The sequence below is a fragment of the Cinclus cinclus genome, chromosome 3 (assembly GCF_963662255.1).
Source record: "Cinclus cinclus chromosome 3, bCinCin1.1, whole genome shotgun sequence".
Classification (NCBI taxonomy): domain Eukaryota; kingdom Metazoa; phylum Chordata; class Aves; order Passeriformes; family Cinclidae; genus Cinclus; species Cinclus cinclus.
In genome coordinates this window covers 101,164,605-101,180,570 of record NC_085048.1, presented here as the reverse complement: position 1 = coordinate 101,180,570, position 15,966 = coordinate 101,164,605, and the positions used below count along the sequence as shown (strand labels likewise).

At 38.3% G+C, this 15,966-nt stretch overlaps 1 protein-coding gene across 1 annotated transcript in view; it reads right to left on the bottom strand.

Moving 5' to 3' along the window:
- MACROD2 (mono-ADP ribosylhydrolase 2) overlaps positions 1 to 15,966 on the bottom strand; it is an 869,266-nt gene that overhangs the window by 676,549 nt on the left and 176,751 nt on the right. The window contains exon 4 of the mRNA XM_062489395.1: positions 787 to 816. Coding sequence (XP_062345379.1) covers positions 787 to 816 — 30 coding nt within the window. The remainder of the gene's footprint in view (positions 1 to 786; positions 817 to 15,966) is intronic.

The window sequence follows — 15,966 nt, the reverse complement described above, 5'->3', positions numbered from 1 at the left end:
TTCCAGAACTGAGCTCCCTTATTTCCCCCTCTGGTTGGCAGGGAAAATCACTGAAAACTGAGATCAAGCTCTTTATGGCTTCATCTTTCCTGAATTGTTACCACTCATGTAGATTTTATGGCCACAGTACTACCATAATACCAAAAGTAAAATAGCAACAATCTACTAAAATAAAACAGCATCCATGTATTTGGAAGCAATACAATACAATATGTACTTGAGCATCCCTGCCTTACCAGTAGACATGTTAGTAGCATCTCTGACCTGCAACAAAGACTTCTATTGAAATCTACTCTATGATTCTGGCAAACAGAGTAAAGTAAGCAACCAAGTTTGAACTATAAAAAGATTAAAAAAAAAAAAGAACAAAGATAAAGCCCCATTCATTTACTAAAATGATGTTTCACTATATTGTAATATTTCAACATTTCTATTCAAATTGTTTCATAATCATACATTTGAGATTCCCCTGGGGTAAATTAAAAGGCCTAAATACTTAAAAACAACACAGCACAAGCCAGTTCAGCAGTTCTTTTATGTATTAGTCAGCCTCACACATATGTCAGCCCCTACTCTGACCCAGAGGTGAAACCAAATTCAGCAGTTGCAAACCTTACCTCTTGATGATACAAAAGATTATTGACTTTGGTAAATTTTTTCCATCTAAGAAATTTATATTTCCAAGTTTTGAATTTATGTTCTCTTATAACCAACTAACCTCTGCATTGGTCCAGTATATATTTCATGTTTGTTTAAGAATGAATTAAGCATTAAACAAAGACTCACCTCCTCCACCTCCAAGAAGGCTGGAATTAGCTGTAAGAGAAACAAGAAAAGGAACTGTTAGCATCGAGCTTCCTAAATATACATGGAACCAAAACACAAGAGGTTTTACAAGAGGTTTTCCACTGTTTCAGTAACTTTGCTCTCTTCCCTTACCTGAAAACATTTAATGAAAAAACAATCACTTATTGTAAATTGCAATCACAATCGTTACTTTTGCAGTATCTTTGAAAATGCAAGCTAATAAATAAAAGAGTAATACAATTACTAAAGCTAATGCATTGAATAGGTTATAAAATTACAATCCTGCATTTATAATTCTGTAAGCCGTATTCCTTTGTGATTACCAAATTAATTTAAGATTTCCATTGTAGAGAAACTTAAATAGACTTTGATGCAACTTCTGATTATCTCTCCTTGTTTTCTATGACATGGGACCTTTGGGGATGACAAGGAGAAATCTTGGCTCCATTGATGTAAAAGTTTTTGTGCAATTGAGCTGGGATTTCCCTCATCAGGCTTAATTGACTCAGCACTGTAACCATCCAGCTACCCAGGCCAGAACTTGATAAATCTTATCAATTGCTTATGGAAAGCAATTTTCAGAGCATGGTGACATAAGATGGTCTTTCAAATTAAGCTAGCACAATTGGAGCTGTGCCAAATATTTTCCTTTCACTTCCTAGGCAGAAGCAGAAGGAATGCCTAAGCCTCTAAACCTGCCCTTTAGATGTGAGGGGAAACAAATCCTTGTTGTATCAGAATATATTTAAAACAAAGTAAGAGCATAAAGGAAAGACACAGATATTTCTTATTGCTTCCTGATGAGTAAAGAGCAGGTACCTCAAACTATGCCCTCCTCCAGGACAAGGGTATATAGGAAGACACACAGAATAAATTAGGTATTTTCTATATGTCATTGTTTATATAATTCTCCTCTGCTTCTTCAATGGCAGTCTGTAAACAGCAAATTCCCTCCTGTTCTTTTTTTTTAATCACTTTCTTGAGACTTTTAAATAAAATTGACAATTATCTTTGTTTTTTCCTTCATCAGATATTCTACAAACACCTTTGACTGAATATCCATTTTCAGCTCAAATATTTGCAGCCAACTTTCCCTGACACTGCCTTTATCAGAAAATCAGATTTTCCATCACAGCCAAGATCCATGTTCAATAGTACCTCTGCATTACTCAAGAAGTATTCCTACATTAGTCAAAATGCAGTGCTCTTTAGAGAAAAAAAATGCAGCTTTATATCCAGCATAACTGAACATATCAACTCAAAGAAAACTAATTTACTAAGTTAGTTACTCATCCTAGGATTAGCAGTCCTACAGTCATTGAGGAATCATTGAAACCAAGGCCTAGAGAGATGTTCTTGAGCATTTTTCTCATCCAAGTCTGGTTCCAGTACCTTGGAACATTAGATGAAAGAAAATGGGACAAAAGAATCCTTTTTTCTGAAAAAAAGTAATTTGGAGCCATTCTAAAAGAAGTGCTTGTTTTGGGATACAGAAAGGTTGGAGCAACAGGCACGAAGTGGAAAACTTTAAAAAACAACAACACAATTATCTATAAGTGATGACCATCTCTTGGCTGTCCTCTGTAAAGTGCTAGCAGAGAACTAATACTGCCATGTATCTATTGCCTTTGACAAAGATATAATGAGAGTAATAATGTGTGCAGACATATTGCAAAGAGCATCAATCTTGCTATATTTACCTCTTCTTGCCCTGACTGAAATTCACTATTAAATAAAGAAACAAAACCAGCCTCATATATTTATAGCTGCTTCCAAAGACCTCCTGTAACAGGTAACATCACTTTCTCTGCAGTCAAAAGTACCTACCTTCTATAGAAATCAGCAGAGCTCTTACCAGAAAAAAATTAAAAGGAACCAAGTGTCATCTACTGCTTATTATTCCAGCTTATTTTTTTTAGCACTGCAGAATACACCTACAATTAAACTATTCTAATCCTTACATGAGTCACATTCCAGGATTTCAGTTACTATGTTCAAGAGATTTGAGACACACAGCTAAAACCTGTTACCAAAGTTTCCACTGCTAAAAAAGTTTCTTCAGATAACCCAGCCAACATCCCCACTGCAAACTTTCATTCAATGGCTTCTCAGAGAATTATGTTTCTCTCATTAAGTTTTCCTGACAATGTTCATCTTTACAAGACTTTCAAAAAACTTCTTAATAACATATAAGTCAGCACCACACACATCTCTATAGAAACAGTAAAAACAGTTCAAATGGATTTTTGGCTGCAATGCATCTACTATGGCTATTGAAAATGCAATAATAATTCCTAGGCACTTTTTTTTTAAAATTTTACTTGTGTAATAGAAGGAAAATCAAACCATTTTCCTATGCTTCCAGGAATGAGCAATACTGATTTGTATTTACAGTTTCCTTTCCAGAAAGATAATGTGTCAAAAAGCAAGAATTTTTATTTTCAGATTTTTTCAGACTCTCCCAGAAAGGGTCAATAAAACACACATCTTTTTCCATGTCTGGGAAAGTCTTACCACCACAGAAGTAACTTGTCACTTAGTACCTAATGAATCTTCTCCCACCCAGAGGTCAGCACAGTCCCATGGCTGCAATTACATTATGTTGCAGCAAGCATGGCCTCTCCTCTCCATCCCTCTGTGTTTTTCTGCAGCTGTATTTTGTACATCAGTGCTCCCAAGTCATCAAGTCTTGGAACGTGCTCCTGCTGTAGAGGTTCAACTATGGGAAGCTGTACGAGCAACCAGCAGAAGGTCCCAGGAAGCTTTCAACCTCCAAACTCGACAGAGTTCCAGCTGCCCTGCAGGTTACACTTCTGTAATTCCTCTCACTCAGGGCATGCCCAGCCTTAGGTATGTCCTGGGTTTAGCACTGCCTAAATTGCCAGTGCACCCCCTGGAATTATTTACCCATTTCCTGCTGTGAGATAGAATTAGCAGGAAGGGAAAACAGGCTCAAACTTTAAAGGATGCAAAGAAAACTTTATTACTAGAAACTGTAAGAAAAAGTAACACAAAACAGAATAAAACTTTGAGAACACTTCTCCTCCCTCCCTTAACTTCTTTTCTTTCACACTGACAATGTACAGAAACAAATCAGTCAGTTTACCATCTCTAAAAATAGTCTTTCACCAATTTACATAGGAAGAGGAGATTTCTCTTCAGTCTATGGAGATTTCTCCACAAGAAACAGTTTTCTCATGGCCTTGATGTCAGAGTGATCAGCCACCGGGGAGAATGGAAATCTGATCACTGTGTAAAAATCCCTTCCTCTATAGACAATCTTCCCACAATCATTTTTGAGGACCATATCAACTTATGGGGTACACTTTAAGGATTATACAGTTCAAACAAAAGCTCTCTTCATCTTTGAAAACAGAGATCTTTCTTCTTGTTCTTCCCTGGGGGGCAGCAGGTCTTCTCCTTGTTTGAACCTATGGGATCACAGCCACTTCAACATCTGCTTACTTCAGCAGAAATGCCTCTGCTCATGTCTACAGTTAGAACATTTCATCCACCCCATAATGCATTTCTATGAGTTACAGGGAAACAAGAGTCTCATCTCCACAGCTTAAAAAAAAAAGAGAAATTTCAGTCCAAGAGTGAGGCATCAATCTCCATCAATCCCTTCCATTTGGGACATGACTTCTTCCTTTAGTCTGACCTCAGTGTTTTCATGCTGTTTCTGTGTGTGTCTTCATCCCAGTCCTTTTCTTTCATTCAGGAGAGAGAACAAAGTGTCTGCAAGTCTCATTCTGGGCAGTGAAAGAGTTCATATTTTGCCAGGCAGTGGCTGGAGAAGTTGTGGTGGAGTATTTCAGGCCACACTGGGGGATGGGCCCAGACATCAGGGGCCCAGCAAGGAAGGGTGGTGTGGTGTTTGGCTGCATTCCATTCCAGAGGGGGAGAAGGAAAAGCCCAACTCCCCACCAGGCCATGGGGGCCATGGTGGGCAGGCCTGGCCTGGAGCTGCTCCCAGGGCCCCACGGACCCCCTGACTCAGCCCAGACTGGCAGCAAGACAGAGGCATGTCCATCTCTCTCCATGGTTTAACAGGTTGTCTCTTTTAAAAAACAATCACTGACTGGCTCTTCAGACACAGAGGAAGCTCTACCTGCTCCTCTCAGATAAAATCACTTCCATGGGTTTAGTGCCAAATCAGCACACCTTACAACATTGTGCCCCAAGAAGCTGTGGAGGCCCTATCCCTGGCACTGCTCCCAGTTGGACTGAATGGGGCTCTGAGCAGCCTGATCTAGTGGAAGGTGTCCCTGCCCGTGGCAGGACAGCTGGAACGGGACGATCTTTAAGGTCCCTTCCAAGCCGAACCACTGTAAGATTCTGTGATGCTACAACTGCAGATTGTAAACTCATCTTGACTAACCCCTTGTCCTTATTTCTCTTTTACAGAGCTGCACAAGATTCTCAAGTCACAGGAGACTTGGGGTGGAAGGAAACAGGAAAACTGGATTCCTACCAAGTTACCAAGGCAAAGAACAATAAAAGAAAGCAAACAAGAGTAAGAAGGGCTCTGAAGAAATGTGAGTCAAGGCTTTTGCACCTCATTCATTCCCCTTATCACCCTTTCAAAGTGACCTGCCCAACCTCTCCGAAATTGCCTCCTTAAAAACTGGAGTCCACACTAGATTCCTGGGTATTAACTCTGAAAATCTACTCACAATACAAACTTGAATTATTATTTTAATACATACAGAGTGGTCAGGCAGCCAGCAGACTACAGACTGTTGTGCCAGACTGAAATACAACACACATTGATAAGAGTCCCATCCAAAACATCACTGGCAATGGCCCTCAAGAGGCAGCAGAGGTGAGAGTTCATCTAATTTTAAATATGTTTGCCTACCCCAGTAGCATAGGCTTCAATTAAAAAAAAAAAGTTAAAAAAGAGCACCATATCTGGGGGCCAGTTCCTGTGGTGTCCTTCAAATAGTGGTTTCACAATGATACAAATTACAGCCCCAGAGATGCTGCGCATGACCACTACCTTAAAAGGAGACTCTAATGTGGCATCCTGAGAGATCTCATCTTCACAGTCTGTCTCAGGACAGTGAACAGAAATACATCTAGAAGTGTTAAGATGGCTTTCTGCCCTCTAGCTCTGGGTTTCTTTTTAATAGGGATGTTAGAGCCATTAGCAGAAAAAGCATTTCTACAAAGCTCTGCCTCATCTCTAAGAAAAAAATTCACTCTAAAAAAATCACTTCAATGAAAAAACAGTATCTAATCACTAAGGATAACAATTTAGCCCTTAATGAGATGTTTATAGCCCCAGATTCAACCAGTATTTCAAATTACTTAAAACCTCAATGGACTAGATATATATGCTTTTCAACAGCACCAGGACAGCCCTACTAAAGAAACCTGGTGAACATTGGTCTGCTGTACCCTGAGAATTCAACTCTTGCTTTAAGAAACTAAATTCTTTCCAAGAAACTAGTATGTGGAGAGAAGGCAAAAAAGTAAAGAAAATAAAATACCTGTAAGGAAAGAATTTAAAGTAAGCTTAGTTCCTCATTATGGAATACCCAAAATGAAAGCTCAGGTTACTAAAATGTACACATTTTAATGAATATACCAGCACACTTGAAAAACAAGAACTGGACATCAATTTAAATCTCAGCCTTCTTAATGAGTTACATTGTATCACTTTCCAACACATTTTTGACTGAATAGGCAGACCAGAAACTCTGGTATGGTAGTAATATTTTCCTCACTGCTCTCTTTACAACAATATTCTTGCCAAACAGTGAGGTTATTTGAAGTTTTGAGGAAAGCAATTGAATGCTGAAAAAGTTCACCTCAAACAGAACTGAAAATCTTCTTGTGCTGTTAGCCAGAACACAGAGAAAGTAAAGAAGGATGTGTCTATGGGTTGGTCAAACAGGCACTTGCAGGCACAGAATTTTTTTTTCTGCTGTCAGTTCTGACAAATTTAGAGAATAGGAAAGATGTGAATAGCAATTTTTGTGCTGTCTCTGGAGATAACACACTTTTAGTTTTGTTAACAACATAGCTGAATAACTGATTACTTTTTGTTGGCATATAGTCATCTGACAACAGTTTAAGAACACAAATTCTTCTGGGAGCATGTCTTTGTCAAGTATTAATGTCACTAGTAACTTAAATTGACATCTATGTCATGCAGCCATGCATCTGTCAGTATAATAAAAATATACTTTTAAAAGATTAGTTGATATTATCTGACTTCAGCAGCAGATGTTTGAGCTTATTTTGATGTAAAAAAGATTGAATATTTCTGTCAATACTTTCTAATTGTGAAATTTATTCAAGGAGACATCTTTATAATTGGCAGTATTGTAAGATGCAAGACATTCTATTGCCTCAGACACCATTTTTATTCATCAATAAAACATCATAAGAGGCAGCTGGTAAGCAGAGTAGCAGTCATTTATGGAATGGGAAGCCACATTTCTTCTATGTGTTTTGTGAGACATCCTTACCTGTCACTGCATTTTGTTTCATCTTCTCTCAAGAAAATAGAGAGAACAAAGAGGAGTGAGATAACAGCTGCACGTTGTACATCGAAACATTTTTAGCAAGAGATGTGTTTGGGTGCCTTAAAGTAAAAAGCTTTAGGCTTAAAGATCATGAAGTCATTTTGCAGCAGGTATAGTAAATAAACCACAGTCACCACTCAATTTAAAATGCTTTCCTGCATACAAAGCCACAGCAATCAGGAGAGGTAAAATAACATTATAACAACAAGACCGGGCCAGATGGGCAAAGTTATGTCAGTGGCTAATGATGTAAAGCAGAGACTACTGGAAATTGGAAAACCACTAGGCCTACCAAATAAGATTGACTTATAACACTTACATAACCATACCCCTGAAACATCTCCAGAATACAGGTGGAACAATTTCCAGAAGATTCCTACAAACAAGTTGCTGTTCTCCAGGTTTGTTTGCTTTCACCACAACCTGTGATATTCTCTTCCCCACTCACAAATTCTGTATGGAGAACAGATTTTTTTAAACTAAGGTTTGCTATCTTTGCAAATAAAGTAGTCATTGTCTCTAATTTCAAGCTTGTAAAGGGTATGTCAGAGGTAGATTAAGGGGAAAAATAATAATCAGCATACTAGTAAGTGCTCTGTAGTTGATCCTGTCAGGGAAATTACTTTCACAGCATTCTGAATTCAATAAAGAAACAATAACCGTCATTAGGTCGCAGTTATTTTTCTTCTACATAATACATGATGTGCATTTATGCAAGAAGGATATTTTTACAAGTTATATATTACATCCATTAAGCTTAATCAGTCATATGCAAAGAATCTCTGAAATCTGATATGAAGAGTAAAAAAACCCCACCAAAGGCACCAAAAACCCAATGCAGACAAGGCAGCAGTCAGCAGCATGGAACAAATGAGCGCACAGCTATCAGGATATCATTTTCAACTTGGCCTAATCAGATGCATAACTTCAAAACTGAGGGAGCAGAATGACAGGGTTTTCATCATACTGTGAAATAGTAATTGCTTTAACGTCAGGTGAAAGAAAATTAAAATAAATTGAAGTTGACTAACACATCCTGAGAAAAATTCGTGAGAGAAGGTGTTTGGCACAGAGTACTTCCTAAATGCTGCTATATAAACTTCCATATGGACTGAAGTTTAGGCTGCAGCTTTAAAAGAAGCCTAAACTTTGCAGTAGCCAGAGGGCTGCACCAAAATTGTTTCTTGGTGGGGAAGTCAGACAACCACAACAAAAAAATACAACTTAAAAGAATATCCCAAAAAACAAATGAACTTGTTTTTTTACGAATGGTCCCAAACACAACTACTCAAAATACTTCCAGGTCAAATTTCTGCAAAAACAGCAGTTCAGGCTTTCCTGGTTACCAATGAAATTCACACTTTTCATACCCACCCAGTGGTATTAATTTCAGCTAGATAGGACCATCTATTCAAAATCAAAACAAAGAAAAGTGATGCAGAAGGAGAAAGCTCTCTGCCAGTGCCTCAAACAGGACAGTTAGAAGAACCTGTTTGATGAGGCTGATGTCATCCTCAGGCGGGAGAAGACAGACTTGTTGAATCAGAACCTGCAGTTTGTAGGGAGTCAGAAAAGGCTAAATGTGGCTGGTCAGTACAGAAAGATTCATGGCCGTGTTTTGTGTGTGCTCCTTCGGAGAAGCCACGCTAATTTTCCCCATTCCTCTCATTTCGGGAAACATTAGAAAAGCACAAACCAGGAATAATTTCATTCTAAAACACAGGGTGATATACTGTCACATGCACTACCAGATGATAAAGAGAAAGATGAATTAAGATTGCATCCATTTTATTCATCAGTTTGTGGTTTGCTCAGCCACTTAAAAGTTGCCTTCTAGATCATGAAGGTATTTAACAAATCTAGCTGAGCTGAAATGTAAAGCAACAGGAACCTCTTTCAGTGCAGAATAACGACGACAAAAATATTCAGGTCTACTAGAGCCCATTCTTCATCGTACAGTTTAGGCCATTTGTGTGGTTTGTAAATGTAACATTACAGGGAATCAAAGTGCTGCAGTATATAATTAATCCATTTAAGTAGAATCATCATCAATATTTAAAAGCCTATGCAAAATAAAGTAAGACGTGGTCCAAAGCTCTACTAGAATAATTAGAAAAACAGTTTTGGTAGCAATTATTCCAAAATAATTAGTGAAATTTATATAACTCATGCTTAGTTCCAGCATCCCAAGGGAATTATAAAGTTATCTGGAAAGCGGGGGGGCTGGGGGCAGAAATCAGAGTGAAGTTCTTCAAGTTTTTGTTGCTTTTGTCTTTTCAAAATTACAGCCAGCTCTGAACCTACCAAAGTCTACCTGTACCTTATGACTTTTTCTTCTATTTTTAATTTTTAAAACATAGCTATGGTACTTATGCTGTAGCTTATCGCTAGGTTTCATTTCAATGTTTTGCTACAAAAAAAACTGCCCAATATTTGACTACTTAGAAAAACATCAGATTGCAAAAAGCAGTAATAAAGCAAGTTACAGTCTGAAAATGAAAACAAAAGGTGAGAAAAGCTAACATATTTCAGTCCTGAAACATTAATATTCAACATTCAGGCTTCTAATCAATTTTAAAAACCCTAATTGTTATGAAATAAAGACCACTGCTGAAAAAAAGGTACCTGGGGCCTTGTCCTGCCCTTTTTCCCTGGGGCAACCAGCAGGAAGAGCTTCCCTGTGGTGCAGGCACATCCACACTGCTTTACTCCTGCTTTACTTGCAGGCAAACCAAGCAAGGGTAGTCACGGCTCCAGCTGCAGGGTGACCTCAGTGGGTACATTTTCAAGTTAAAGTAGTACATGACCACGCCACTGTTTTTTCTTAGAACAGTAACATTCATGAACAACTCAGGTTTTTTTAAAAAAGAAGAAAAAAGGCACACCTGATGTCCTACAAAACAGAAACAGCCCTAGTGTTTTGGTTTGCTACCTTTTGGTTTTTTTCAGCTACACAGACAAGACTTCACTTGCAACTTTTGCCTCCAAGTTAGAAGAAGGCAAGCTATTATTGCACTGTTTTTGCAAGAGCAGCCTGGAAGGAAGATTTTGACAATGAATTACAAGCTCCTGCAAGCAACTAGTGCAGACCTGTAGCAGCTTCAGCAAAGCACTGAAGTCGACTTTGAAATGTGTCCAACTGGGTGAGTGTAACAAGCTCTGCACATGATCATGTAGCATCACCTCTCTAATGATCCTGTCTTTATACAGCCTGAAATTAGAAGCAGCTCCCACTGAGGTCAGTGGGAGCCACATTACAGAAGAAACAGAGAATCTGGTTATGTATTTTAATGTTGTGGAGGTGTTGTTTTCAAACACAGGCCCAAACTATTCCTATAGGGCTAAATATTTGTATAACAACAGTCATGTATTCCTCTGTAAGGGGAAGTGGAACTTAACCTCAGTATTTCAGTCAAACCAGGAATAATGCATTATGGTAAAATATGGACTGGACATCATGCATTGCCTCTAGGAATACTGTCCAAAATATTTCTGTATCCTGCCGTCAGATATACTATCCATACTTTATCTTGTTTGTTTCAAAAAGTTATAGCCTAAAAAAAATCTGGAGAAGACCGTAAAAGACAATAAGAATAAAGTGTAGCCATCAACTTACTCTATCAGAGACATCAGAAATTGCCCCTTTTATGATAAAAGTAAGTCAGCTAAGATCATTTTCCTTAGTCAGATTGCTCTCCGTTTTACTGTTCTTGGAACGTTCAGTCCATGACACATCTTAAAATGGAGAAACATAAACTAAAGTTTGAAAAAAATACAGTAAAAAAAATACTGTTAGCATACCATTTTCACATTCCCTGAAAACTTTAAAAACTCTATTCAGGAACTTTAAAGAAAAGGAAGATCACAAATAATCAAAATGATGGGAAGGCCTGAAGATATTTTCAAAGGCATGACAGAGCCACGAGCCCAGATGAAATCCCGGGCAATGACAGATTTTAGATTGTGTGGGACAATTCTTTGTTCCTGTCAGCTTGTGGAGGGTTTCTAATGTTTCCTAGCTGCAGATGCTCACATTTTGTGATTTATCCCAACAACCATCAGATTGAGCCATGCTGTGTGGTTACTTCCCTAGCAAATAAACAGTACCCTGCACCCCATTTCCCTGCTCATCACCTGTGTGCCTGCTCTGCGTGGCTGAAAAAAAAAAAAAAAAGCTGGGAGTCAGTACATTATACTCTTAAGATCCCTCTTTAACACTAAGATTACAGGCACCTCTTAATGATAAAGCAGATTAAAGCTACTATCCAAAAAATTTGCAGTAAACAGGCAATGTTGTTAAAAGGTTGTGTATTCCAGCAGGTAATATCTGCCAGAATTAGCTTTGATTGATTGAGGCTTTGATGAAAAATTTACTGAGGTTATGCTGGACAAGGAGCCTTCATTTTCTGTGAAGCACAACAGGAGGGCAGGAAGTCACACTGTCAATGCTGATAACGCTGTGCAGACAGAAAAATAATCATCAAGTAGCAACTCCTAATCAATAACTTCATCATAGGCACCAGTGGTCACCCTTAGAATTTCATGTCCTTGCTTCCTGCTAATTCCACTGGTCATTCCCAGTTAGGTAACATATTTCCATAGTCTAGATGTGCCTAGACTTTTGGATCAAGACTTTTGGATGCAGAACACATGTGGAAAACTGATTTCCCTACACAGCCCATCATAACAGGCAGGCACTGTCCAGTGGCAATGTGGGACATCTGTGTTTTGTGAACCCCAGTCAGATTATGTGAATTCATCCTGTGGTGGCAAAGATGATTGTGGTTAATATACCACCATCACCACAAGCACTTCCACCAAAAATCCTTTCAGATATAACTGCTACACAAAACTGCAAGAACTGCTCATGCTTGCTATTTTTGCTACATTTTGCTTCATTGCTTCTAGCCACAGTTTGACCACTAATTCAAGAGCAGTATCAGCACATAAAACAAGTACAAGAACACATTTGTCCCTTTGCATGGGCCACAACTCAATCACAAGCTATTTTGTGTAGCCTACATAGTATTCTCACTCAGAGTTTAAATAAAAAGGACTGTGGCTCCTGAATCAGAGCTTAGGACTAAGAACAGGGAAGAAATACCCTACAAACAATTTCTACAGATAAATACATCAAAGATAAATTGGGGGAAGCTGATTAATCTCTTCAAACAATGCTGCTTCTTTTTTGTGCTGTTACTGAGCATTTTTTAAGTGCTGATTAAATAAGGACTTCTATGCTTTTGGTTTACCAATCTTTCTGTAAGGCAGAAAGGGAGACAGATACATGTAGTTCAAAAACCCTGCTGCCACAAACATTGGCTCAAAAATCACACTGGTCCAAGTTGAATCATTGTGCTCCAAAATGCTGCAATATATGCAGTCCATCTAGAGCAACTTTCTAATGCCTTGCTGTCAATGAGATGATACTTTAATGAGTTATTTTTCCTTCTATACTTTACCTAGAGGGAAAATAAAGATCTTAAGAAGCTCTAAGCTTTCACATAGGCCATTTGAATCCAGGATTAGTATGTAACTCCCAGTGGTCTATTTCACGTCTAGGAAATACAAACAAGGATGCTATCATCTAATCTGTGCAGAGCAAACACTTAATTTCACTATTCTAATACTGCTAGAGTGATTTATGAGGCAGCTGAGCAATTCTGAAAAATGTACTAAGAAAACAGAGACAAAATTAGGCAGAGTACAAACATTGTTTATATGAATACAAAGACCAGTAATGTCAAAGAATAACACAGGCATCTTATGCCATACATATGCACATCTGTGAGGCAGGTAAAGTATGTTTTTATAGCTGTTCAGAAAATAAAAAATGATTCATCTTTTACAGCTCTATATAAAATTACTTTTCTAGCATCAATTAATAGAGAGAGGCCCCAGAACACCAGTCACATGCTCTAAACATCAGGGAGAAATGAATTATATGACAACAAAACCCCACAAACTTTACTGAATGTGGAAAATTCTGTTTTCTCTTGAAAAGCAGCCACATCAATCACACATTCTATGTGCACATTAGCAAAGAGATGGCTCGGTGGAGATGGAGGATCTGCTGTCCCCAAAGCATCAGATAAGAAGGAGACTGCAGTCTAAATCCCACATGATTAAATACCCTGCAAAAGTTTATGGTCATTATTTGCAGGAAAAGGTGTCCTCCCAATACTTTACCTCACATAATGCTGGTATCATTCCTACCAATATGTATAGAACCCACCAACAGTCTGAAAATGTTACCAGAGTATATTGAGGAAGCAAAATCCACAATGATCTGGCTGGAATAAGGGACCGCACTAGAGCACAGCTCTTTTCTTCCCCCAAAGTCTCAGGCAGTATTTTCTTTACACTTCAAACAAATTAAATCTACTGCAATTAATGACTACAGTTTTTCCTTCAATCAGCCCATACTCCTCTAGGAAATTAACTTAGCTATTAAAAGCCTAAAGGCTGGAAAGGAACCTAGTTAGAGTTTTACCTCCTCTGTATTGCCTGTGTAATCAAATGCAGTTTCCCCACAAGTTAAATTCTAATCAGTTTAATTACTGAAAATGACAATGAAAAAAACCCAAAACTTCAGTTCTTACACTAGAACAAAGGAGAAAAGCTACATATGGTAGAAGAGAAGTGGGTTGACAACACTTTGATACTGCAGGAGGGAGAGTTAATGACCAAAAATAAAGACAAGTTCCAATATTCCTTAGACAACGGCTATCAGACTGAGGAGGTGGAAATAGCAAGCTACAAGCCAAGAATAAAACTCAGCACAGACTACTTCCAAGGTGTGAAGTTGTGGGGAGAGTTTATTACTTCAATAATGCAACACCTTGATTACACAGGACTCATGAAGATCCACTGAGTCTTAAGCTGTATTTCCTACTCAGTCTTTTGGAACTATATAAAAGTCTTTTTGCTGTAATATAAAAGATGAAAGGCATCTTAAGCAAGTCTTTTGGACACACAGGGCACTATACAGATACATTCAGAGAGAAAGTATGTTTCCTTCAGCAAATATATTTATTGTTGTTACGAATCCCTGCATTTAAAAAGAAATTATTTAATGGTATGTTTCTCTTACCTCTTGCCACAGGAAGATCATGCTGATCAGAGCAATGAAAGGCAATGTAACGTGCCTTCATTTCTTCTGAAATACCCAGAACATAAACCAAATCAATTCTTACACTGTATCTATTTCCCATTTCTCATTTCTCCTCTGTGTCCATAATGGCTTTACTCTCTATTTCAAAATTCTAAGGACCTCAATCAAGGCCACTTTAAATCTTCTCCATCCAGATGACTAATCCCAGTAATCCCATTTAAACTGCTGGTTTACATTCTACTAATACTGCACAGCCATCTGATCTGTGCAAGGAAGGGGTAGGAGCAGGCTGGTGACTCTTACTAGAAGACATTGCAATCCCTGCGCAAGAAGAACTGCCATAAATTAAGGAATTGTGCTAGTAAAACACATAGTAGCATTTTGAAGTCTAAAAATATTTGAACAAGTTATTTTATTTTTGCTGAATTCACCAATCAGCCAGCCCCGCATTTTGTCACATGCAGTGCAGAAAAGAGAAATTTTCTCACCACAAAAAATACAATCCTTCTCCAAAAAGGAAATTTGCTAAATCCAAGGCAAGTTTTTAACTAATTATGTGCATGATCTTTTAATAATGGAGACTGGGAGGAGCCAGAGGGTAGAGAGAACACCACAGAAGTGGTGTTCATAAGCATCTTGGAATATGCTCAGAAACACAGAAAGGTGAACTGTTACAGACCTTACCAACAGGCAAACCATGCATGCTCCTAGAGAAATGTGTTGTGTCTCTTATGAAAAGGCCACGTTTCTGCAAGACAACACATGTGCTTTTCACAAGGTCCCCTCTGTGCCAAGACGTCTGTAGCCATGAAGTCTTTAAGAAGTCTCTTAGTTTGTAAAGAGCTGCAGAACGCAGCAGTATCTCTCCGAGCAAACACACACCAAACCTCTGTGTCTACAGGGCTCTCCTGGAGGGACTACTTAATCCAGGTCCAGATAGGAACTCCTAGGGTGGAGAAGCCTCATACTTGCGTTAAATGCAAGTCACTTATTTACCACTTTTGTTCAAAGATGCCTGGCCATGAACATTTTAAAGGCTGTAGTATCTAAAAGAACAATAAAATCTCACTCAAAGTTCAAAACAAGTTCTAGACTTAGATGTCTGTATATATCCTTATACACTCACAATTGTTTTATCCCAATCAGTTACGAGAGTATTTTTTCAAAACCCTTTCCCAGGTTTTTCCTAGACTTTTTTCTCTTAGAAGATGGACAAAGCTGCAGAGAAATACCTTGAAATTCCTGAAGATACTGACTTTGGAAGCACTCATTAAACCTGCATTGAATAAAATGGGGAAAGAACTTCAATATTCCAGAAGCATGGCTCTACTAGCAGTAACTCCTTACTAGCTGAAGGCTATTTTCTGCTCCATTCATGATCAAATTTAGTTTTCCTTTGCAAGATCAGCAGCTAGAAAACAGAGGAAGAAGAGAGGAACAGTAAAAAGTAAAAAGCAAGCAAAAAGACAACACAAAAATACTAAGTAGGCAAAAACCTCTGAAACCACA